The 26,419-nt window shown below is 36.8% G+C and overlaps 1 protein-coding gene across 1 annotated transcript in view; it reads left to right on the plus strand.

The window, feature by feature from the left end:
• 4E-T (eIF4E-Transporter) overlaps positions 1–26,419 on the plus strand; it is a 109,327-nt gene that overhangs the window by 17,374 nt on the left and 65,534 nt on the right. Inside the window, exon 3 of the mRNA XM_065514698.1 lies at positions 24,090–24,964. Coding sequence (XP_065370770.1) covers positions 24,115–24,964 — 850 coding nt within the window. The 5' untranslated portion in view covers positions 24,090–24,114. The remainder of the gene's footprint in view (positions 1–24,089; positions 24,965–26,419) is intronic.

Consider the following 26,419-nt stretch of genomic DNA (forward strand, 5'->3'; position numbering starts at 1 on the left):
ACATTTTGCATTGCAAATTCAGAGTTTATTTTTCTCCAAATTTTAACTGTTTTTTTTTACTAAAAATTTAAAATTTGCTCTCGTCGCTAAATATCACTTTGTTTCAGAATATATTAGTTTAATTTTCCTACTTTTTAGAAAACTCTCAACGTCGATGTTGACTGATTACAGATGTATACGGTTTTCGTCTTAATTTGCCCAGCAAAATGTAATGTCCACAGTAAATCATGGCGGTGGTTCGGTCAAGTTGTGGGGATGTATGCCAGCCAATGGTGTAGGAAATTTGGATTTCATATAAAAAAAACTATGAATAAAATAGATTACCTTAACATTTTAAAAGATAATTTGGCACAGAGCGTCGATAGAACTCGGGTCTGTCAGCAAGACAATGTTCTCAAGCACATTGCCAAAATAGTAAAGGAATGACTGCTTTACCATACTCCCAAACAGTGGGATCATCTTCCCCTATCACCCCATCGAGCATTTGTGGGAGTATCTGGATCGGCAAATAAGAAAAACGGAAATTACAAGCAAGAATTCTATCAAATCGGTGATAATGGAGGAATGGCAAAATATTTCCCCCGAAGTTACTAAAAATCTTGTAGAATCGATGCCCGGAAGACTGCAAGCTGTTATAAAATCAAATGGCAAACAAATAAAATCCTAATTCTTTTTTAAATAACATTGTTATTTTAAAACAGAGGTAATGTACAATTACTTTTGACGCTATAAATATGAAGATTTTTTTGTTTTTGTTGTATATTTTTTGTTGTTGTTAGAATTTCGTTATTCTTTTATAATAAAATGAGAAAAAATAAAATATATTAAATAAAAAATATAAAATATTTAATCAAATTATAAAATATATTAGGAATATAACACTTTAAGGTGTACAGTTTCTTTTGACGCTCACAGTATGTGCAATATTTTTCGAAGTATCCACGCTTACCACAATTATAACATTTGAATTTTCGACCGTTAACATTGTTGTTACTGCTATTATTGTTCTTGTTCTTCAAGTGACTAGAAATTCATAAAAAAAGGATGTATGCCTACCAGAGATGTACATGAGTTGATACGCTTTTTTTCTATATGAATTAAATCACTGCATTTGTTGTGTTTTCAATCATCAACATGTGCAAATAATATTGCTTGCAGTGCTTGCACTGTCACGATTGGTTGCCATTTACATAATCATTTTTTAAATGCCGTTAACAATAACAACTCAAAAATGATTACTATGTTTTGATTTGTATGCAAAGTATTCAAATAATTCATAAAAGCTCGATGATAAGTTGAATCCATAAGACAAAATCAGTGCATTAATTTGTTTTAAATAAATTTTCGCGCGTGGTTCAAGAACTAAATTTAGTCTTATTTTTATACAATGAACTGCGAAATAATAAAAAATATTGAAAAAATTTAAATATGCATGAAAAATCCTTCTAAATACAGTCTTAAATTAATTCAAGCATAATACTCATAAAACTCTGCGTATATTCATAACACTCATATTGATTCGATGCTTTTGTGAATGGTAAGAGTTTACATAATATGCAAGCAATTACATGCATTTTGTAACAAAACACTTGCTGTAATGAATTATGCAATGATAGTATTCGTTTAATTTATGTATTTACTTTTGCAAAATAATAAATATGTCATTTGAATGACATTCATGTACATCTTAAATATTAAGAATTTTATTTTGTAAAATAAAACTTGTTTTAATTTAAAAACAGTAAAAAAGCTTAAAAAACATCTAAAATTTCAAAATCTGTTAAAATTCTAAAAAAATCTTTAATTTAAAAATCGCATAAATTTGAATCCGCATAAAACGAGACCTGAGTGTATAAGAATGAACATGTAAGAAGAAAATAGAGAACGTACATGTTGCAATATAAAAGGGTTGCCATATTTCAACACTCCTCCTCAACATGTATATCCTTTATACAAAATATATTAAATTCATGACATATTCATTAAATTCACAAAATACATATGTTTCGCCTTAGAAAGATTCTTCGTCAGGATGTCGGCTACCATTTCATTTGTTGAACAATACTGCAAAGTAACTTCTGAATTACGCACGACTTCTCGAATATAATGATATCTAATATCAATGTGTTTCGTACGGTTGTGGAAAATCGGATTCGTCGCCAATTTCATTGCGCCTTGATTGTCCACGTTTATCAGAATAGATTTATTACCATCAAAACCAATTTCAGCCAACAAACGTTTCAGATATATTGCCTCCTTACACGCGCTCGACATAGCCATGTATTCTGCCTCAGTAGAGCTAAGAGCCACTGTAGACTGCTTCCGTGATTCCCATGAGAAAACTCATTTCCCAAGGGAGAATATATATCCCGTATACGACTTACGGTCCGTAGCGCTGCTACCCCAATCAGCGTCAGCGTAACCTCTAACAATGGCATCACCGGATTCATAAATCAAACCAAGATTCGTAGTACCCCTTAGGTAACGCAGTATATGCTTCACTGCGGTCATATGTTCGAGATGTGGATCCTGATTGTGTTGTGCAAGCTTCGATACAGAATGTTGTCTATCAGGTCTAGAAGTTATCGTAAGAGTTATCGCAAAAGCACCAATTATAGACTGATATTCCTCCTTACTAGCCCTCTTACAATCATTAGCACAATGGGTTTGTAAACCAGGGTCGAGAGGTACAGACACGGTTTTGCAATTCTCCATCCCATACTGCATCAACATATCATTCACATATCGACCTTGACATAATTTTATGACAACCACTTCACCGTCACGTTCTATCTGCATTCCAAGGAAATGGCGTAGAATTCCCTTATCGGATACCTCAAATACCTTTGCCAAATTAGATTTAAACCTTAAAATCTCCTCCTTGTTCTTGCTAGCAATTATTAGGTCATCAACGTATACTGCCACTAGCATCATGTCACCGTTAATTGTTGTTTTATATAGGCATGGCTCATTCTCACATGCCATAAAACCCATTTCCTTTAAAACACCATCAAGTTTCTCATTCCAATTCCTTCCGGCTTGTTTTAACCCATATAGAGATCTATTCAATTTCAGTACCTTGGACGATTCGGTCCTATTAACAAAGCCTTCTGGTTGGGTCATGTATATCTCGTCATTCAGGCCACTATTCAAATATGCCGTGCTTATATCGACATGATGCAAATGCATTTTTTCCTCCACCGCCAATGACAACAGCATGCGTATTGTAGCGTATCGCATAACAGGAGAAAATGTCTCATTATAGTTGATGCCAAACTTCTGGCTGCATCCTTTGGCAACTAGACGCGCCTTATATCGCTCTATCTCACCTTTTCTATTTCGTTTAATGGCGAAAAAAAAATAATCTTTGGGGCCAGGGCATCAGTATGCCTATCAAAAAAAAAAAATTAATTTTGATAGGCATATTGATGCCCTGGCCCCAAAGATTATTTTTACCATGCGCCGATTATTTAATGCAGAAATTTTTTTACCTTTTCATATTCGACGTAGTGTGGCTCTGGCACTTTTATCATCGCATTTGTATTATTGCATTGAAGTGACATCTGGTACTATTACTACATGTTTTTCAAGATTGGAGAAAATCTTCAACATGATTGTCCGTTTTGTTTTTAATGTGGGATTAAGAGAACATATAACGCCATATGTTGTAAGGTTCTCGGGATGTACATTCCGTAAATTTGTGAATTTTAGGCTATTGATATTCTTGTACAGACTTATTATTACTTCGATACCACCTAGCCTACGAGATAACATTTGCTTTTCAAGGTCTACTAGGAATGCACAAATTACACTACCTCGTATTTCTACTCCCATTTTTGAACGTTCATTCCTAGTAAGAGTATCTAGACTGCCAAGAAATTTAAGAAATTTTGCCGACTCAAAAAAAACTTTTTTTCTATATTTGTGAAAATGTTTAGTTTCTAAGTATTTTCATAAATAATATAATTGTTTCTTTTGAATTGACTTATACAGTTTTTTCGCTAACAAGGACCCTTTGTTTCTGAATAGCTTAGTTTTTAATTTAAGTATGTTTTGTAGTCATAAATAATTTGTTATACTCTGTCATATTTACTATTAGTATTAATATGAATGTATTAGTATTAATATTATTGGCCAAATGTGGCTTACAAATATTACAATAAATGAAATGAAAAAAATAAATTAAAACCCACTTGCAAACAATCGTCTTATGACCGTCTGGTAAGTCGACTAGGTTCCATGTGCTGTTCTTTTCCAGGGCATTAAGTTCAGCCTTCATATCCTCCTCCCACTTGGGACTATCGTCGCATGATACTGCCTCGTCGAAGCTTTGTGGAATAAAATCATTACATTAATGACTCACCAAATTCCGCACCTTTCGTGGTCTACCAGGTTCACCACTTCTTATAATTCGAGGTCTACCAGGACCCGCCTTAAACCCAAGAAAAAGATTTTCCGAGTCTTCATCAGCTGTGTCGAATGTGTCTGCATTATCATCGTTACCTTCAGAATTTTCATCTTGCTCTATGCAGCTATCCTGTCGGGCCCCATGGACACCGATAACTTCGTGCTCATTTCCATGTTGAAAATCAAAAAATACAAAATCATTTCCATTCGTAACAGAACCATTTCCAATATTCCGTGGAAATTTTGCTTCATCAAATTCGACATCACGACGTTCAACAATGCTATGTGTTGTCATATCATACAATCGATATGCTTTCGACATCAATGAGTAACCAACCATGATATACTCATCACCTCTCGCCAGTGTTACCATATATCAAGTTTTCCCTTTTTTTGCCAGGCTTTTGAGATGCAAAAAGTTTTATTTCTTTAAAAAAAAGTTTTTTGGAAAATTATAAATTTATGATATCAATAAGCCGTTAATTTCAAAATGATAGTCCCCAAATTCATTTACTAAATGGGAAGATTGATTTGAAAATATTTGAAGTGTCTCCAGCACTAAATTCACATAAATTATATCAGTCTGATTACATATATGTACGAATTGGGTTTTGTAATTTTTGTATGTACTTAAAAAAAGTTTTTTTTGTTGAAAAAAAAGTTTTTTTGTTTAGAAATAAAAAGTTTTCTTCAAAAAATATATGGCAACACTGCCTCTGGCTTCAAATTTTGACCTCTGTGGCTTCTCTAGTGCCACTGCCAAGCATCCAAATGTCCTCAAATGGTTCACATTAGGTCGTTTGCCGTGCCATACTTCATATGGAGTTTTATCATTCAAACTGCGACTGGGGCATCGGTTCCTCAAATATACAGCTGTACAAACAGCCTCCGCCCACAAATCAATTAAAATACCCGCGTGGATCAGCATCGATCGCGCTATCTCAACTATGGTTCGGTTCATCCGTTCTGAAACGCCATTTTGCTGGTGCGTGTAGGGTATAGTTAACTGTCGATTTCTGCTAGATTGTCGTTCGACTTGTGCCTTAAAAATCTTAAATTTCTCCAATACCTCTGATTTCCGCTTCAGAAAATAAACAAATGTCCGTCTGGATTTATCATCGATAAAGATTAAGAAATATCTCGATCCGCCAATAGATTGAACCTTCATAGGTCCACAGACATAAGTGTGCACAAGTTCTAATAACTCATTTGATGTTGACGTAGATTGTTGAGGAAAAGGGCTAACATGAAATTTGCTCAACATACATGTTTTACACTTCCCTGTTGTATCATTCCCCTTAGACTCCATGCCAATAACCATCTTATTTCTCGATAATAAGTACAAACTTTTGTCATTCAAATGACCATATCGATCATGCCATCTAAAATTCGTAGCGCACAACTGATCACCTACATCACACTCAACGACAAATAAATTATTATGTTTCACAGCCTTAATCACCAAGTTACCATTCCTGTCATTTATACAAGCAGCATTCTTGTTAAACATAGCCACATAGTCACGTTCAACAGCCTGCAATTCCGATGAATACAACACATCCCTCAAAACAACATCAGTGTTACACGATCTTATCTTGACATCTCCCTTGCCACAACATGTTTGTTGCCAGCTAACGATATCATCTCAACATGTTGCTCAAAGTTTATAAACATGTTGCGACTATTACATATATGCGCCGTTGTGCCGCTGTCAACATACCACCGTTCTTTTTGCAACGTATCAGCTACTGCTAAAATAGAAAACGATTGTTGTTGTTCCGTTTGTTATTTCTTCATCTCACACTTATTCGCATTGGACATTCAGTGTCATTTAAAACAGCACTGAAAAACTCATTTTCTTAAAGATGAACTTAAAGATAACACTGTGGACGAATTTGACGGCGGGTTAAAATTCTGCACCACGCTGAATCCAGCGGTGCTAGCCGTTTTTTTGGGTTAGCTCTTTTTTGAAAATTTTTTTAATATTCGCAGTCTTTTTAGAAATATAATGTTGATATCCAAATCAAATTCAACACAAATAGTTTTCATATATAAAAAATTTCGACACCAAAATTTAATGACGATCGCCTCATAATTAGTTATAGCTTACTTTCGAAAATCACTTAACAATCATAAATGTCTATAAAATGCTGGTATTCCAATATAATTTAACAGAAATAAGATTCATAAATACATAATTCATGCACCTATAACACGGTGCAACATAACAATTTTTTTGCAATAACTTGGAAAATGAAGGTACGAACGAGGTATTTCCATGTATATACACTTTCAATATTATATTAATATAAATATGTAGAGATTTTTCCAATAATACCAAAAATTTTGATTTTTTTCAACTATTACGAGTGTGAGTAAAACAAACTTTCATTTGTTTAAATCGGTTAAAAATTGAGAAAGTTATAGTCGTTTTTTTAAACAATGAAACGTTCATTATGAAATACATTCTGTTTTGTAGCTATGACCAAAGACATTTGTTTGGCGAAAGTATAAATTCTCCGGCTTATGGAAAAATTTTCGATGCCAAACCATTGGGGCGGTGAATGGGTGAAGTTGTTTATCATATTTTCCAGAAATCCATTTTGTGAGTGCCAAGGAGCACCTTAAACAAATATATTAGGGTTTATACTAAAAACTTCTTACGTATGAACGATCAAAGTAAAGATTGAAAGCTTTATTTAAAATCTATTCTAATCGATGTTTCTTGTCAATGAATAAGCCGCAGATGTAACAAAATTGATTTATCTATATAGTATATAAAAATGAAATGGTCCATGTATGTAATGGCATCACGTGAGCGATTTGGCTGATGTTTTTATTGGATTCGAAATTTTCAGGAAATGGGGTTTGTAAAGAAAAAAAATTGGATCTCTGGAAGCCATGACGTGGAATTGTGATTTTAGTGATATGTATTTGACTGATAATGTTGATGAACAATTGATGTTTTTGAATAGAAATTTGCAGTCTTTACATTCTGTTGTCCCTTTTGTCATAGTGATGAGTGGATTAATGCACCTGAAATTAGTTATCAATTGTCAATTAGAGATCTTGCCTACAGGGCATATTTAAATGATAGGACTGAAGCTAATTGGAGAATATTCTGTCGGTGTAGAAATAGGGCTAAATCCGTTATTAGAAAACATAAGAGAAAGGAGCATGGTGTGATTTTTGAGGATAAGGACAGTAAGACGGTTTGGGCTATCTTGAATAGGAATGGAGTAGTTGATGGTACTGACCATTATAATAGTGTGGATCCTGATAATTTAAATGATATTTTCTCCTCTAATCAGTCTGTGGATTATGATAATGTTGTTGATTTTTCTAATATTTCATATGTTCGTTCTTTTCGTTCTGTAGATGTTTTTGAAATGTTTGATGCCTTTGATCTAATAAAGTCAAGTGCTGTTGGTTATGATCGTTTTAAACTCAAGTTTCTTAAGATGTTAATGCCAATTATTGGTAATCATATATTGCATTTAGTTAATACGATTTTAACTACTTCCACTTTTCCATTGTTATGGAAAATTGCGAAAATTATTCCTATAAGGAAGAATAATGTTTTGGTTGGTTGTGATGAATTTAGACCGATATCAATTTTGCCAATATTGTCTAAGATGGTGGAACATTTGATGAAGTTTCAACTTGTGAAACATATTAATGAAAATCAGTTACTTCATGATTGTCAATCAGGTTTTAGGTGCAATAGGAGTACTACTTCCTTGCTTCTTGGTCTAACTGACCACATTAGGAGTAATCTTTCTAGCAAGGGTGTTTGTGTTTTATTATCATTGGACTTTGCCAAAGCTTTTGATAGGGTAAATCATTTGCTTTTGATTGAAAAGTTACATAGATATTATGGGTTTTCAAGTTCAGCTTGTAAGTTGATACATTCATATCTATCCAATAGAATGCAGTATGTTTTTTGTAATGGTTATAGTTCTAGAATACTTCCAGTTTTCAGTGGTGTACCGCAGGGATCTGTTCTTGGCCCACTACTTTTTATTATGTTTATGAATGATCTTTTCAATATGGTGTCAAGTAGTATGTGTCTTCCATTTTCTTATGCAGATGATGTTCAGTTGTTGTTCAAGGGTGATGCAGAATTTCCTGACGTTTTGCAAAATATGATTGATTTTACAGTTGGATTACTTTTGAATTGGGTTACTGATAATCGTCTATTTATCAATACTGATAAGACTAAATCAATAAAATTCGGTAAAATAGGTAATTATAACTTTTCAGTTCACTTTGGTGGCATATTGATTGAGTTTGTTGATAGACTCAAGTGTCTCGGTGTAATTCTTGATAACAATTTGAGTTTTGAAGGTCATGTCAATTCTGTTGTATCTAAGGTTAACTTTACTCTACGTAAATTATATAGCTTGGATTTGTTGTTGCCTTTTCATGTTAAGAAAAGAGTTGTTCATGCACTGATAATGCCAATATTTTGATATGCTTTAGAGGTATTTTCTGGTACCTTTGGCTATGTCATGAAGAAACTTAGATTAGCTTTTAACAGGATTATTAGGTATCTATACTCTCTTAGGATGTGTCAACATGTTTCGTCGTATGTTTTGAAGTTCTTGGGTTTTTCATTTATTGAATTTATAATGTTTAGAAATTTGTTACATTTTTATAAGTCATATAAGTTACAGACTCCAAAATATTTAATTGATTTGTTTGAATTCTGCAGATCTAGGAATATTCAGCTTAAAATTCCAAGACTGACCTCCATATTAGAACGTTCATTTTGTGTTAGGGTGGCACGAGCTTATAACAGATTGCCAATCTCTTTAAGAATGTTTGACATATCTACTAATGCATATAGAAGGAAACTATTTCAAGAACTCTCTCGTAATAGTTCGTTCCTATAGGCACAGTTGAGATGTCACATGTTTTAATGGGATTGCTTTTTGTTATATCTTCGTGTAATTCTTGCATAGAATGTGCATTTAATTTTGAGGTGTGGTATTGATTTTTTTGCCTAGCCTATTATCTGGTTTATCTGTGGAATTTGATAAAATTGTTAAAAATCGTGATGCCTCTAAGTTAATGATTTGTAATTGTGTGCTGATTTCTTATTATTATATAATGCATTAATAATTAACTTAAATTTTGGGATATATGATGAGACGTGGTAATGCATTTTGATATTGTGTAGATGCTGGATTTCTTTGTTAGAGTATTTGTTTTTTTTTTTCATGTTTTAGACTAGCATTTTGTGGGTACTGGGATTGTGGTGCATGAATGATCCGTGTCTTGATGTGTAAAGTATCAACAGATTTTTTGTTGTATGTTTTATTGTGGTAAAGTTCCTTAGTATTACAGTATTTTTATGATTTCTTGACGGTTATTTCTTATCATTAATTGCACTCTGAAATTTGAATCTGAATTTAAACTTATATTGTATACTATTAGAGTGACCTGAGTGGTTGTTACATCTATATTGCTAATTGTTATTCTTTTTTCTTTATCTTTATTGTTAGACAGATCATTTGATAGGGACCCAATCATGAATTTAATTCAATTTAAAAAAATTGTAATTTGCATAATATAGGGAAATTCTATATCATTTTGTTAATGGTAACTGTTCATTATCTAAAATGAATTTGGTTGTTATATTTTGTTTAACTGCATTTTGAATGTTCATTTATATGCATGTAAATAGTAGGGTTCTTTGTGCTGGTTCCTGTTAATCTCAGCTTTAAATTTGGAATGACCGGATAAATAACATTTCTGATTCATACTGTGCTCTGTGGGCAAGATGGTATGTATTTATTTGTAAAATGGCTTGGTGAGATCGTACGTTGTATGTAGCTTTAATACATAATGCTTTTGATTTGTTCTATGATTGGCCATATTAAAGTCTTAGGTAATTATTCATATTATTCTTTGCTGCAAATTTTATATCTTTTTTGTTGTCAGTTTATCTTGTTGTTATGTGGTGGTAGCCCAATTACATTTGAGCGCCGGTTGACAATGTTTTGGTTTGTATATGTTTTCTGGGTTGAGTTTTATGCGATGTTCACTGTTCTGATAATGGCATGTGATATTGATCTAAATTCATTGATGCTTTTGCAGCAGTTTTCTTCCTTATTTGATAATTGTTTAGCAACTTCCAATATGATGTAAGAGTGGATTTGGTTGTGTTGAGTGAATGTATTGTAGATTGCAAGTAGTTGGTTATGTCATTGTAATGAACTTGTTACTTGAATTTTCATTGCCTCAAATATTTTCTTTATATTGATAAAGACAGATAACATTTCATTGATAACTATTGCACATAAGAGTTTTTATCGTATGGTTTGCGGAAATTTCATTAATATTTTTTTAAACTCAGATTGATTAAAGAGAGGGAATGGTCTTGATCATCAAGACTGGCACTCTTAATAATGTCATTCCCATCTGCTATCTCATTCTTAAGTTTCTGACGGGCTAATCTTAATATTGATATTTTCTTTTGTAACGAAGTTCCTCGTTACATATTATAATAATTATTTGATTATTTATATTAGTATTATTTTATTATTATTACAATGAATATTATTTTGTTACTATTATCTTTATTATTATTACAATTGCAATTGTTTTATAAGAATTGTTATGGAAAGTGAATGTATATGTTTAAGTATCTTAGTATAAGATGTGAGAAAATAATTGTATAAGAGAACCAACTAAACAAAGAGTACATGATTACTGTAAGAGAGACTTAGAGCATAGCCACCACTACGCTTGTAACGACTGTTGATGTTTGTATAATGCCTTACTACAAATTTAGTTGAGCTTGGTGTGTCGAAGTGATCGGACAGCTGGTACAAGTATGTAACAGCTTTGCTAGCAGCCGTACACAACGACATAAAATCTCAACTCAATGTTGTAGTGCAGAGGGCTACTACTGGTTTTAATTGCCATAGTGCCCAGTCATATTAGTGATAGTGCACAGGGAGTACACTGATATTGATAGCCATGAACCCCAGGCGTAGTGGTTACTAAAAAACACTAACACCATCAAGAAAAAAACCTCAAGATGCGTAGTTTATTGTGAGGCAGAAGATTCTGGATCTGGCCCTGAAACTATACCGACGTTGTACGGGTACTCTGCGTCAGTTTCTTTTCTTAGTATCCTTGATTATCCTGTAAAAATAATAAATTTTGAACTCTGAATTATATACAATTCTGGCAGTGTTTTATTTTATTAAATTATCTTGGACTGGCTGAGTCTACCCCGGTAAAAACTGTTATACTTTGTTCATAGTCATGTGTCATTTGCTTTGTTTTCTTGTAATTTATTCAGCTTGTTTTCTTTTCCTTCAGGTTGTTTTTCAGTTATTTTTGCTCCTAATATGTTGATATATTCTGAAGATATTAACTCTGATTTGGCAATGATAAAGTTTTGGTTATCATTGATCCTCTTATGCTTTTTGACTACTATCAATCGTGGTTCTTTATGGGGTAATTGATGTAAGCATTGTTAATGGATTTTTTTTATTATCATATGATTTTCTGCATACTTAGTCATTGTCATATTAATTTATATCCATTCCGTTGTTGTGGATTTTATGAGACTGTCTTGACTGTGTTATGTTTGTGAATTCCTGAAGTGTTGTTTAGTAAGCTGTCTTGGTGTTTGGAGTTACATTTAGTGTTTGATTTACGTGTTGCACTAGTGCAATTGGTTGAGGCGCCAAAATAGTATATATGTTTGAAGTTTAATTTGCGGATAGTGTGTAGACATTGATTTGTGGACTGTGATAAGTACCTTTCCGGTGAATTTATCATTCTCTCATGAACTTATTCGAACTTGTTTTGATTATTGTTTGAATCACTTATGATATTAGGATTTGAGTATTGTAATTGATTATTAGATATACACCCTTTTGATGACATTGTTTGTCATATAGGTTGGTCCCTCTACTGTTTATATCTCTGAAGGTGGTATCAACTAATAGACATTCAGTGACTAATATTTATATATACATATATTTGGCCCTTATAGTTTCTAGGTTGTACTGAGTACCATGCTTTCTCTTTTATATGGTTGATTATTTCTGTTACACATATACTTATCAAATTTATTTTTTCCTAGTGGAAACTAGTTTTTCCTATCAAGTTGCTAATTTACTGACATCAATTAAAGAATCATTATCTAATAATGATGTTTTATAATGTAATATGTTTGAGTTTAAGTTTTGACTTTGTTCAATTTTATTTATAATATTTATTTAATGTATATCATAATTATTTAATTTATTTTATATTTAAATTTTTTAATGTAAACTATTTTTTTAAGTAGAAATTTATAACCGATTATGGCCAATAGGCTAGGTTGTTGAAAATAAATAATAATAAAAAAAAAAATTCGGAAATTTTAAGTTTTTAATATATTGCCTCCTTTTTATTCCCTGCGAATTTGAAAGCATTATGCTACTTTTAAATCAGCCGTTAAAATCGTTATATTTGAATTCAAGTACAATTTCGTAACACTGCCCCCCGCTTAAGCCTGTTCGTCCCGAATAGGCATAGATTCACTTCTCCCATAGGCATCTAGTCGTTTCAGATGTTCAAACTTAATTCCCGGTATCGGTCTTTAACATTTCCGTATTCTATAAACCTGTCGTCCAATTTCTTAACTACCCTATATGGTCCTTTGCAGTGATTCCTTAATTTGGATGACAAACCCTTATTACGTTGTGAGCTATATCTGGTTTTCATTTGGTCATTTGTCATTTTAATTCGTCTCCGAACGAGTTCATGCATTTCTTTTGCTGCTGAAGCACCTTCACCCATCTTGGAACCCGGCCTGATGATCTTTTCTCTGCGGGACAGACCAAGCACTCCAACAGGAACCATTCTGTCGTTGCACTGCTCAACGAGAGCCTCCATTGTTTCATGGCCACTTCTCACATCCGCTGGTTCCAACACCAACAAACCATTGTCTATACAATCCTCCACTTCCTCACGGGCCCATACCAAATCCTCTGACTGCGGTGGCAACCTTTTGTGCTATCCGACGTCAAGGGGTATTTTAACATTTCGCCAATTCATGACTTTTTGTCTCATATCCAAAGTAATGCTGTGACTAATCATGAAGTCTGCACCAATGATTACTTCTTCCACAATATCGGCAACAACAAAGACATGATTTACGCTAATACCACCAATAGTTAGTTTCACATTAACTTTACCATGGTGCTTGTTTTTTATGTATAGATTCTTTTATTTATATAAAGTTATTATCAAATCAAATTATTTCAAGTATCTCACAAAAAATAATAGACTTAGTTCAAAAAACAAGGATTTTGAGTTATGACGTTGTTGCAGCAAATACGCGATATGTATGCAAAATTATGATCTCAAATACCATATTTGGTGTTTTTTATGTTTTTGTACACACAATTCGTTGTTGTATTTCCAATTTAAAATTAAAATATAAATTATTCGGTTAATCGAATAATTTTAAATTAACCGAATAAATCTATACACCGATTAATTATTCGCTCGATTAACCGATTAAACCAGAAAACCGATTAATTGAATACCCTATAGTGAAAGTGTATATACTTGAAAGACCTCGTTCGTAACTTTTTAATGTCGTTTAAAATCGGTTAAATAATGACTGAATTTTAAATGTTTTAATTTGCCGGTCCATAAAAATATACTTTTGCCCATATCTCGGAAATTTTAGGGTATATTGGAACTTTTAAAACCGGTTTTGTAATACACTCACCTAGACCTACAACATGCACTAGGTCATTTGCCAAGTTATTTTTGAGTGGTGCACAGTGTAATTAGTCGTAACTCTTATATAAAGTCGACATCTAAAAATTACTTTAACGATCGTAAATATCTTAACAATTTTGGTATCCAAATACATACAATAAAATTAAACCCAAACGATCGGTTCATAGATCATCCAAATATCAAACATGCATAAATATTTTGCAAGTTTTATATCTCTCAAATAAGTTTTATATACACAGAAATCATGCTACAAAATTTGTTGAAGATCTGTCCATAATCAGCCCTATGTAGCTACGATATAGTGCCCACTTCAGAAAAAACACTTAACAAGGCTTAAAACTCTTAAAATTTCTTAACTTTAAATTAAATTATGCACACATGAGTTTAATAAACAGTAATCCTTTAATATTTGGTCAATTCATAAGGTCTCCTATCATGTCATATTGTCACAATGTCCTAATATTTCACAATGGTTTGAAAATGTTGTTATTGCCTTTCAAGCTAAAAATGTCCTAAAATAATACTATTCTGTATGCTATGTTTATTGTGTTATCGTAACCAACCAGTACAGACCAGCGCCGAACGCCTAACATACATAAAATATCAAATAAGTGAAAGAATTTAAGTATTCATTATTTCTGAAATAATGTCATACTAAACAACTTAAAGGGCCAAAGGTTAGCTTTTATTCGAACCTCTCGATTTAAACATAATTTTTTAAGTAACAAACGTAAATGTTAGGTTAGGTTAGGTTCCATGGGTAGCCACTCTTCAAGCAGCTCACTTGGGTCCATTCAAAACTGATCCCATTGTGATACCCAAGGGGTAAACATCTTGGTATTAATTATACGTCCGTTGTTTCCAGGCTAAACCAACCAGATTCTCTGATGAAAGAGTAGATTCGTCTAAGACTTATCCTTGATAGCTCATCTAAGCATGATAGGAATGGTGTTCCGAAGATACGTTCCCTCAGATTTATCAGAGCCGGGCATTGACAGAATAGGTGTGACACCGTCTCATCCTCTTCTTCATTATGGCAGCTCCTACAGTAGTCATTATACCGTAGGCCCAATCTCCTAGCATGTGTCCCAATTATACAGTGTCCTGTAATGAAGGAGACAATTAGCCTTATTTGCTCACGACGAAATTCCATAAGTAGATTCGTCCTGCTGGCATCATATACGGGCCAAGTAGACCTCGTTGTAACACAGGAAGACTCATTGGTCCACCTGCTTTGTGCAGATTCATATAGTGTCCGCTGAACAGCCATCTTGCATATAGCAAGGGAAATACCAGAAAAGGGGTCGATCTCATCATCATCCATCATCGCCCCCATTTTGGCCAGTTCGTCAGCTATACAATTACCCTGATTACCATCGTGGCCAGGGACCCATATAAGCGTTATCCTAGAATGTCTCGCTATCTCATTAAGGGATACCCGGCATTCCTCGGTTAACCTAGATGTCGTAAAGACACCCGCTATTCCTTTAACGGCAGCCTTGCTATCGGTAAATATACATATATCACCAGATATTTGATAAAACCTCAGCCAGTTGGATGCACGTTTAATGGCCGTAATTTCCGCCTGAAGAGCCGTACAGAAGTTAGGTAGCCTGAAATAGGATTTAATCCCATAGTTCTCAATAAAGAAACCACCACCGACCCTATTGCCCCTCTTTGAGCCATCAGTGAATACCCTTATGACATCATCAGGGGGTAAGAGTCCGCGCTGCCATGAATCCCTATTCGGGATCTTAATATGGAAATGCATATCGAAAAATGGTTTTGCGATGCAGTAATCGACATTACTATGTAAGTACCCATAGTAGTTCAGTATCTTAGAGTGCCCATGATCTTTACCATACCACGAACATCCAGCATTTAGTCTCACAGCAGAGTTGAGAGCCATTTGTATCACCATCAAATCAACTGGTAACCAGTTCAGGATAGTAAAAAGTGCCTTAGAGGGGGTAGTCCTTATAGCGCCTGTAATCAGTATCGCAATAGTCCTGAGAACTCGTTCCACAGCCTTACGGTGAGTAGCATTATCCAAGGCGTGCCACCACACCAACACTCCATAGAACAAGATGGGTTTAACAACTGCTTTGAAGATCCAACTGATACCCTTCGGCATAATACCCCAGTTTGTACCAATTGCCTTCTTACAGGAGTAGATGGCTACATAAGCCTTGTTAATCCTGTTTTGAATATTCAAATTCCAGGACAATCTTTTATCTAGAATGATGCCAAGATACTTCGCATTATCTCTAATCTCAAGACTGATTCCATTCAGTCTAGGTGGTCTGAAGTCATCGATCTTATACCTCCTAGTGAAGAGAACCAGTTCCGTTTTTTGTGGGTTCACACTAAGTCCACATGAAATACTCCACTCACTCAGTGTACTTAATGCTGATTCCATACAACTGGATATTGTATCCAGAAATTTACCAGATATAAAAACTGCAACATCGTCAGCATATGCGACTGTCTTGATCCTTCTGTTGTCCATCCTGATCAACAGGGAATTCATAGCCAAATTCCACAGAAGTGGTGATAAAACACCCCCCTGCGGGGTTCCACGATTGGCCACTTTTAAAACACTTACACCACCTAAAGTAGCACAAATGACTCTATAACCGAGTATCTTTTCGACTAGTCGGCGAACACATAGATCAATTCCCAGTTCATCCATCGCAGATAGGATGGCATCGGGCCTGACATTATTAAAAGCTCCTTCAATATCGAGAAAGGCAACAAGTGAATACTCCTTATGTATTAGCGACTCCTCAATGGAGCCAACTAGCGAATGTAGAGCTGTTTCCACAGATCTGCCTTTGGTGTAGGCATGTTGGGATTTAGAGATGAGTTCCGACGGAATGGTCATTCTCAGATATACGTCAATCACCCTTTCTAGGGTTTTCAGCAGGAAGGATGCAAGGCTAATTGGCCTATAATCCTTTGGTTTAGTGTGAGTCGCCTTACCACCTTTAGGAATGAAGACTACTCTGCATCTCGTCCACCATGTGGGGATATAGGTCCATCTAATACACGCTGTGTATATGCTAATGAGCCATGGTACAACTATTTCTTCGTTCTTTTGAAGATCAGCAGGAATAATGCCATCCGGCCCAGGAGATTTAAACGGGTCGAAGCTTTTGATTGCCCATTGGATTCTATCCCTGTTTATCGGAACAGAGTTATCACCCGGAGCAACAGAATCGGCAGCCCCATTCATAGTCTCATCATCGACTGGAAGGCAACCTGGAAAATGAGTATCTAATAGGACCTCAAGTGTTTCCTTACTATTCAGAGTCCATCTACCACAGGGTTTCTGGATATAGCTTGGTACAACCGGTGAAGTTGATAGAATTTTACGTAATCGGTTAGTCTCAGAGGATCCTTCCACGCCGCTACAGAAGTCCCTCCAGGCTTTCCTTTTCGCATTCCTCGTAAGGTTCTTAAAGTGGTTCACTGAGGACTTATATTCCGGCCAGTTACCCAGCCTCTTTGCCTCGTTGAACAATTTACGACACGCCCTTCTTGCGTGTGCAATCTCAGGGTTCCACCAGGGTGGCTTATTCCTACCCCTGCAGATATTCGGCTTACAGGCCAAATTAGTAGCTGATTGGAACGCTTCTGTAAGTGCCTCAACTGCTACCTCAATATCGTCCCTATTTTCAATAGTGGGCGGGTTTGGTAGAGACCGGGAGAGTACATCACTCTGCAACTCCCAATTGGTCTTCCTCCTATTTAGAATGGTATTATCATTCCTATAAGTTACACTGATATTGAAATCAATATATAGATGATCAGAAAAAGAGCAGTCGTCGGAGACAGCCCAATTGTTAATCATACTGTGGTGCTCAGCACTCACAAGTGTTAAGTCTAGTACCTCACTTCTGTTTGAAACAATGAAGGTAGGTTCTGAACCTCTATTAACTACTTCCAAACTACTATTAAGTATGAAACTGAAAAGACTCTCACCTCTTGTGTTGGTGTCGCTGCTACCCCATACAATGTGGTGCGAGTTAGCGTCAGCACAGATAACCAATGGTATCCTGGACTCATTCGCCTTTTTCACAGCACTACGGATATCATCGTTTGGTGGATGCTCCCCGTGGTCATGCGCCATGTAGCTGGATATCAGCCATAACAAACAGCCTTCATTAGTTTCCCATGAGACTGCTACTGTATCTTCATTACTGTAATCAGACAGAATGAAGATTTTCAAAGAGCTTTTAGCCAATATACAGGATCTAATTTTACCTGCGCCTTTAGCGAAGTAGAGCTTATAGCCCTTCAAACATAGTCCACAGATACGGTCCTGATGGACCCAAGGTTCCTGGACCATGACTAGCTCCTCCCCGTTCTGAGCAATTCGGAGGAGCAGTGCAGCTGATGCTGCTTTAGAGTGGTGAAGGTTTATCTGGGTCACCCTCACCATGCTCCATTTTTACAATAGTGACGTCGGCGTCCTCCTGGTCAGAATTCAGGAGGGCGTCCTCGTCCACCACCTCATCCATCCGTTCAAAGAATGTACCAACTAGTTCGGAGACTGAGTTGGTATCTTCAGTGTCGGCTGGATCAGTGGCGTCATTGCAATCCATGCCCTCTTCCGAGAGCATGGGCTTTACATCACCTGAGGATGTATCGCCTTTGTTGTCGCTACGGTAGACACGCAGGATGATCGTACCAAATCCATAGTAGACCTTCCCTTGTGCCTTCCTTAGCGGCCCCAAAGAGTCCTTATTCAGGACAACGATCGCTTTCCTTGAAGAGCCCTCAGCGTCCGTAACCTTAACAACTTTCCAGTCTTGAGTTGGAAGCTGTGGGTTACAGCACTGAAGGATCTCCAAGATCTCCTCCGGGCTAGATGGCTCAGCTGGTATTTTAGCTATGGATCTAGGCTTTCGGGGTATCTCACTCACAGATACCACATCAAGCCTAGACCCCGGCCAAACCTCACCCAGTGATGCGACGGCAGTCTTTAGTAGCAACGCTGAGCGTTCATCTACACAAGACATAAGTTTTACGTGACCCTGGTACCAACCAGCGTCATCGCATTATGGAGGAGTGCCTGGGTTCTCTTTGAGAACTTTCCAAAACACCCCTACCAGTTTTTGCTTCACCATATCCCAATTCAATTGAGATATGGATCCGTCATTCGCACTCCGGTCGATAACCGCCCTAACAAGACTGTCTTTGACAATCTCGCTAAAGGATTTAGCTAACGACCTTTGTGCCGCTTTGGGACGTTTAGGTCCCGGTTGCTGGCTCTTGGTCGCTGTATCCTCCTCTGAACGTTGCCGTTTAGGCCCCGCTGGTAATTCAGCAGAAGGAGGAGCGGTCTTGAGACCAGCAATATAGGCTTTCGCCCAGGAAAGCGAAGCTTGTTGCTCCTTAGTGAGGTCCTCGACTTTTTTCGAGCCAAGTGCCTCAACAAAGCGGTAAGCGGAACGCCTGGTGGTAGCAGCCCTTCTAGCAGGGTTTTTATGCCTGGGGTTAGTTTCAGAGCCGGGATTGGCCAGGGGTGATGCGTCTTCAGGACAGGAGGATTCCTTCACAAGACCTGAGCGCACAGTTGGCATATGGGAAGCATCCGTGAGGGGCGACTTAGTCGCTTCCCCCTTAGAGGCACCCGAAACAGGGGATTTAGCCGCCTTGACGACTTGGGCTTTCGCGGCTTTGGAGGTACTTGGAGAGAAGTCCAGAGGTACCTCGCCGCTTAGGTCACTACCACCTATTGCCTTGGATTTTTTACAATCAGCCAATCTGGGTATGCCAGATTGACCTCTTGCGACACCAGTAGCATGCAGACTAGTCTGGCCCGGTGTGATCACCTGACTAGCCTGAGTTGCAGTAGCATTCGACTCACCACAGCCCGAAACCATCGCTGTGGGAGTAGGGTCCCCGGAGATTATGAAGCCCCCGACCGGGTACATGGGGCATGCCTTATCCTCTTCCATGTGTCCTGATGGACAATTACTTGCATTTTATACCTGCTGCCAGGTGTTGAGATAACTGCCGCCCCATTGGAGAAACAGACGCAGACCACCAGCCGCCCAATATGGGAAACAGACGCTGGTGGATTTCGGACGGACATTAAAGAGTCCTTACGGACCAGCCGGACTATCCACCTTAACCACCCCTCTCAATGAGGGGAAAATGGTTCGATGGAAATAACATCTGATAGCCGCCCCAGAGGAGAACAGACGCTATCAGACAAAGGGAGGGTAGTTCTTAGTATCATGCTCAACGCGTGCCCTTCTGGAATGGGAGACCCTGCCAGAGACAGCCAACTCAAGTTAAACTGTCCCCTCCAGCATGGCCAACGCGAATCATCGCACTTAAGCCTCTACATCGCGTCAAGATGACTACCCATCGTAGAGGAACGTAAATGTTACCTGATAATGGTTTAAATATAGCTAAGGTATAGAAGTTTTAATGATATAGAAGTTTCGATGTACATTAGGGTGGCCCTTAACTCTTTGCGGTTGAGTGGTCACTTTACTAACCACCTTTTTTATAGTCTTTAAAACAGTGGTAGCCAACGAGAGAGTGCTTAAAATGCATATGTAGTAGTGAAAAATAAAAGAGTACACAAATGGAAATACATGTGCTTTTCCCTGAATAAATTGTATGAAATTGTTTTTGTTTTGAGCATTGCGTATGTATTAGTGAGAATAACATAACTATCCCTGGGTAGTGTTTGGCCACCAACGCTTTAAAACAGTGGTGCCCGAACACATACCATCAAAACTTTGGTTGTGTTGGTAAAACAGCGGAGAATTTGATTTGATTTTGTTCTGTGAGATGAAATCAAAGCAACAAACACATGATTATTATAAGAACAGCGGAGAATTTGATTTGATTTTGTCCTCTGAGATGAAAACAAAGCAACAAACACATGATCATTATAAGAAAACGCACAAGTATGCTTATAGTGTATGACAGGGGTGCCCACTAGTTCCTTATGGAAGAGTAAACACCAATACATTTAAAGAAAAGCTACTTTTTATTCAATATTTGTTGTTGCTAAAACCAATTCATACAAAGAAAAAAGAAAAAAAACTCACTTTCAACACACACATTTTTAAAATATTATACGATAAACAAAAACAAAATCTACATGGATGATCGCAGTCGTCAATGTTTACCAGCAAAGTATTCGAAAGTGTTGTTGCTTTCAACATGCGTGTATTCAGTGAAGAACGACAAAAAAAATAATAAGACAAAGTTGTTTGTGTATTTTGTATTGCTAGTGCTTAGTGCTCTAGTGAGTATACAAAACACACAGCCTATAGCTAAGAGCAATTACAAAAACAAAAGAGTACCAAGAGTATAGGGCTTGGGCATGACTGGTGTATGTGTATCAAAGTAACGTCAGCAGAATTTTCTTGCCCTATTACGCGTGCTAGGCAATTGTGATTTTGTGCACCACTGCTTTAAAACATAGTTTATTGGTATCTATTGCCATTTTGCTAAACAATTATATTTTTTTAAGTCATCGTTTATGATTTTTTGTAAAACTTTGCCGTCAGGGTGCTCTGGTTAGATAAATATATTAATTTTAAAATATTGTAAAAGTCAGTTTTTATAAGAGATTTTCACGCATTCAATAAAAAGAAGAACACAGTGCTTATTGTTGTTGTTGTTGTTGTAGCAGCATGAACAATTTACAATAATCAATCTGGATGTTCTGGTGGTTCTGCATGTTGTTCAAGTCCAAGAAATTGAGCTACTTCAACAGGATGAGTCCATAAATCCATTGGACTGAGTGAAGTAGGGTTGGCTGAACAGTTAAATATGTGGAGGGTGTCATGAGGACCCTGACCACATGCTGGGCATAAGTTAAGGACGGCACGGTCTATGCGAGACCAAAAGGCATTAAGCCTGTTGCTCCATCCTGATCTAAGTTGTGCCAGAACGACTCTTGTTCCACGCGGCAGAACCTTCTCGGCGTCTGCTATCGGTGGTGGGCGACCTCCAAGTACGACATTCATACGGTATCCTGCTACCGCGGAATTGATGGCGTCTCTGTGAATGTCGTTCAAAGCTGTCATATACGAGCGGCGATCAAATGGATCCTGCACATACCTCTGTATGTTCTCCTCGTATTTCCGAAGGTCCTGTCTGACATGCCTCGGGGGAGATTCCAACTGTGTGATGTTGAAGTTTGGATGACTCCTCCGATGACATCCCAGAAGGAACTGTTGCGTCAACATGACGTTGTGTTCCTTGACCGGTAGAACCTTGGTTTCCTCGTGAAGGTGGTGTTCGGAGGTTATTTGAAGGCAGCCTGTGACGGTCCTTAAGGCTGCGTTTTGACAGCTTTGAATATTTCTCCACTGGGTATCACTCAACGAAGGTGGCCACACTGGAGCAGCATAGTTGACCACTGACCGGCCAATCGTTTTGTAGGTAGCAAGCAAGGTTTCTTTGTCCATACCCCAAGTACTGCCGGCTAGTGCTTTGAGGACCTTGTTCCTATTTCGCAGTTTATGCGTGATTGCAGTGGCGTGTGCTGAGGAGGTAAAAAGGCTATCAAAAGTGACACCCAAGATTTTCGGGTGGTTCACTGTCGGAATTTGTACGCCGTCGACCATGATGCCTAAATTCAGTTTTACCTCCTTCGTCCAGGTGGTGAAGAGTGTTGCTGATGACTTCGTTGGTGATAACTGCAGGTTACGTGCAGTGAAGAAATTGTGGATTTCATTGAGATAACCATTTACCATACCGCAAAGCTCATCAACGTTGTGACCTGTTGCCAATATAGTACAGTCGTCCGCATACGAGATTATCTCTACGCCCTGTGGGGGCACTGGGAGTTTAGAGAGGTAGAAGTTAAACAGGAGCGGCGACAGGACCCCGCCCTGAGGGACTCCTTGTTTAACTCTACGGGGTTTTGAGCATTTGTCTCTAAACTCCACGAACGACTGCCTGCCACTCAGATAGTTCACTATCCATCTCTTCGTGTTGTTGGGCATTGTGGACTGCAGGATGTCCTGGAAGAGTGTGGCGTGACTGACAGTGTCGAAGGCTTTCGACAGGTCAAGTGCCACTAGGATAGTTCGTTCACAAGGCCTCTGCTGGTTTAAGCCCTGTGAGATCTGAGTGACTATGGCGGATAATGCTGTGGTGGTACTGTGCATTTTACGGAATGTGCTTATTGTTCATCGAATTCAGTGTTGCCTTGCTATTTCGGTTGTTTGGTCAGAAAATTTTGTCAAAAATATTCGATTTCAAAAAATTTATAGTTATTTTTAATGCCACGGTGGTTAGTAAACTAACCACTTCACTCCACAAAAAACCTTGAAATGGGGTGGTTTTTTATGATTTGATTTATTTTTTCTTACTTTTTATAATAAACTAACATTGATTAAAGTAAAAATGCGATTGTTTTGATTTTAAACTTATACACAAAAAAGCGTGGCTGAAGGAGTTAATAAACAAAAGTTGAATTTTGACCAGTTTGGTGAACATTGGTTAAAAAAAATCATCCTGAAAAATTTTTAAGTAAATCGGTTGGGGTAAAGACGTGCCGTGCAGCAAGCCCTCTGAAGGGGAAAAAATGCAATTTTTTCAGTTTTTGTAAAAATTCTGCCATTAAAAAAATACTTTTGCAATTTAATTTAAAAAAAATATCACGTTGAAGAAAAAACAAAGCTGAACACACTTGTGTGTTAAAAGAGTCCTTTTGGATATATATTTAAGGAAATATTTGGAAAATTAATTGAGAATCACATGGAATATATCAAAAAATTACACTATATATTTTTTAAAAATGTAATACATTCTTCTTAGGAAAAATTAAAACGATGTTTTTTAAAAAAGTTAATTGAACACTTTGTACACCGGTTCGAAATGAAATATATGTAGATGTGCTATAATAACTTTTGTTTTCTTTTTTTATTTAACAGCGACATATAGTTTGGCATTGTTGTGATGGCAGGACACATAGAAATTTCCGAAATATACCAAAAAGAGGAGGAGAAAAACGAAATAACCAATATTAATGTTTCTGATAAAACAAGTTACGTAGAAGATGAAGATATACAACAAAATAGTTTTTATAACAATATAAAACGTTACTCAAGGTATGACTTGTTATCTCTTCGAAGTGGCCAGCTATCTTTACATTATCCACAGTGTGCCCTCCGGACTGATTTGCAGGCATTATCCGTATGGACATGTCGTTTGCGTTGTGAGCTGCAGTATTTAGGATTGTGGAAAATTCCAAACACAGGAAACCCCTACCATAATTGTAGCTGTAATGGGAGCTGTCAATCATATACATGTGGGGATAGCCAGCCTTACATTTCCTCTACTTCTCAAGTGAACGCCGCTAATTCTCAAATATGTTATGGAAATGTACAACAATCGCAACAATTACAGCCCGTACAACAAACGACAAATTCGTCGCCAACTTTAGGCAGTAAAAGAGCTGTACGATCACGTGAACGTTCCTTAAATTATCAGCGTTGTATAAACACCGAATTAATACGGGCTACATCACCTAGTGGTGTTGAGGGTTCAATACAACAACACCTGAAGCCTGCTTTTATTGATCACCGTAGTATTTCATCATCCCATCTTATGCCGGCATTTGCAAAACGCCGAATGGGTCATGCTAATACCGCACATGGTCAATCAGACTCCAACTGTTCCAATTTTAACAATAATTGTAGACACAATTCTGAACATTTATCCAATGCCGATGGATCTAGTGAAGGCCCAACACATTTTGAAACATTAAAATCTCGAAAGGATTCAGTCAAAGCGGCGAATAATCAAAGTGAGTAAATATCTATATGTTTATACCCTCCACCATAGTGGGGAGGGTATTATGCGTTTGTGCGGATGTTTGTAACGCCCAAAAATATTAGTCTAACACACACCTTAAAGTATACCGATCGACATAGAATCACCTTCTGAGTCGATTAAACGATGTCCGTCCGTCTGGTTGGCTGGCTGGCTGTCCATGTAAACATTATGCGCAGAGTACAGGTCGCAATTTTGAAGATATTTCGATCAAATTTGGTACATATTATTTTTTCGGCCCAATGACCAAGCCTATTGAAACTGGCTGAAATCGGCCCATTATTTCACCTAGCCCCCATACAAATGTCCTTCCGAAATTGGACTTTATCGGTCATAAATGTTTAATTTATAAATGTATCTCCACAAATTGCGCTCCAAATAAGTTTTATATATACAAAATTCATGTCACCAAATTTTGTTACGATCGGTCCATAATTAGTCATAACTCCCATATAGACCCGCTTCCGAAAATTCTGCTTCTGCTACGTGCATAAATCGCTTAAAAATATTGGTATACTCACAAAATTCAACATAGTTAACTTTCATATAGACATAAATCACACGACCTAATTTCATGGTGATCGGTCCATAATTGGTCATAGCCCCCATATAAGGCCCACTTCCGAAAATCACTAAAAAATATAAACTATTGAAATTTTAAAAGAAAAATGGTTTTGCTCTTTTACTTGTGTAGGTAATTATATGGTCGGGCTTGATCGACCATATTTTCTTACTTTTTTTATTTATATTATAAGGGTATATCTAAGTTTGATTTTTCATTTGTGACCCCATAAAGTATGTATGTATATATATTCTGGATAGATGATACATCAATATATCGGGTATAGTCCCGTCTCGGCCGAAAGGGGCCCAATGGGTGGCCCTTCAATGTTGGTCCAAATCGCCAAAATCAATTTGTGATCCGAATGAGCTGAAATTTTAAATATAAGTAGTATAAACGACCCCATAGTTTGGTCGTTTTCAATTGAGCTAGTGCTGTTGTTTTCGATATGAGCTTCAAAAGAAATACGATTTTCTACCTAATCTCCATATTCAAACAACAACGTTTAGTCGGACCAAACATTATAGCTTTGGTTTTTTACCAAGGAATTGCTACATACAATGTTCGCTAGTAAGTAAACATTGGTCGAAAAACGCCCAGAATTTGCGGCCAGACATCAAACTGTAACATTACATCATGACTACACTTGACCATATGTTGCAATACCTGATAAAAACTATTTAGAATGAAGTGGTTGGTGGGATGTTTTGATCACCCGCTTTATAGTCCCGTCCGACTACTTCAGCGTATCCCAGAATGCTCCCAGAATTTTTTTAATTTTTTTACTAAGTAAATGGGTTCTAAAACATTTGTTGCTTAACAAAATGTACAACACTAGTTTAAAACGACAAAAATAATATATTTAAT

Source organism: Calliphora vicina, chromosome X (assembly GCF_958450345.1).
Source record: "Calliphora vicina chromosome X, idCalVici1.1, whole genome shotgun sequence".
In the NCBI taxonomy this organism is placed as follows: Eukaryota; Metazoa; Arthropoda; class Insecta; order Diptera; family Calliphoridae; genus Calliphora; species Calliphora vicina.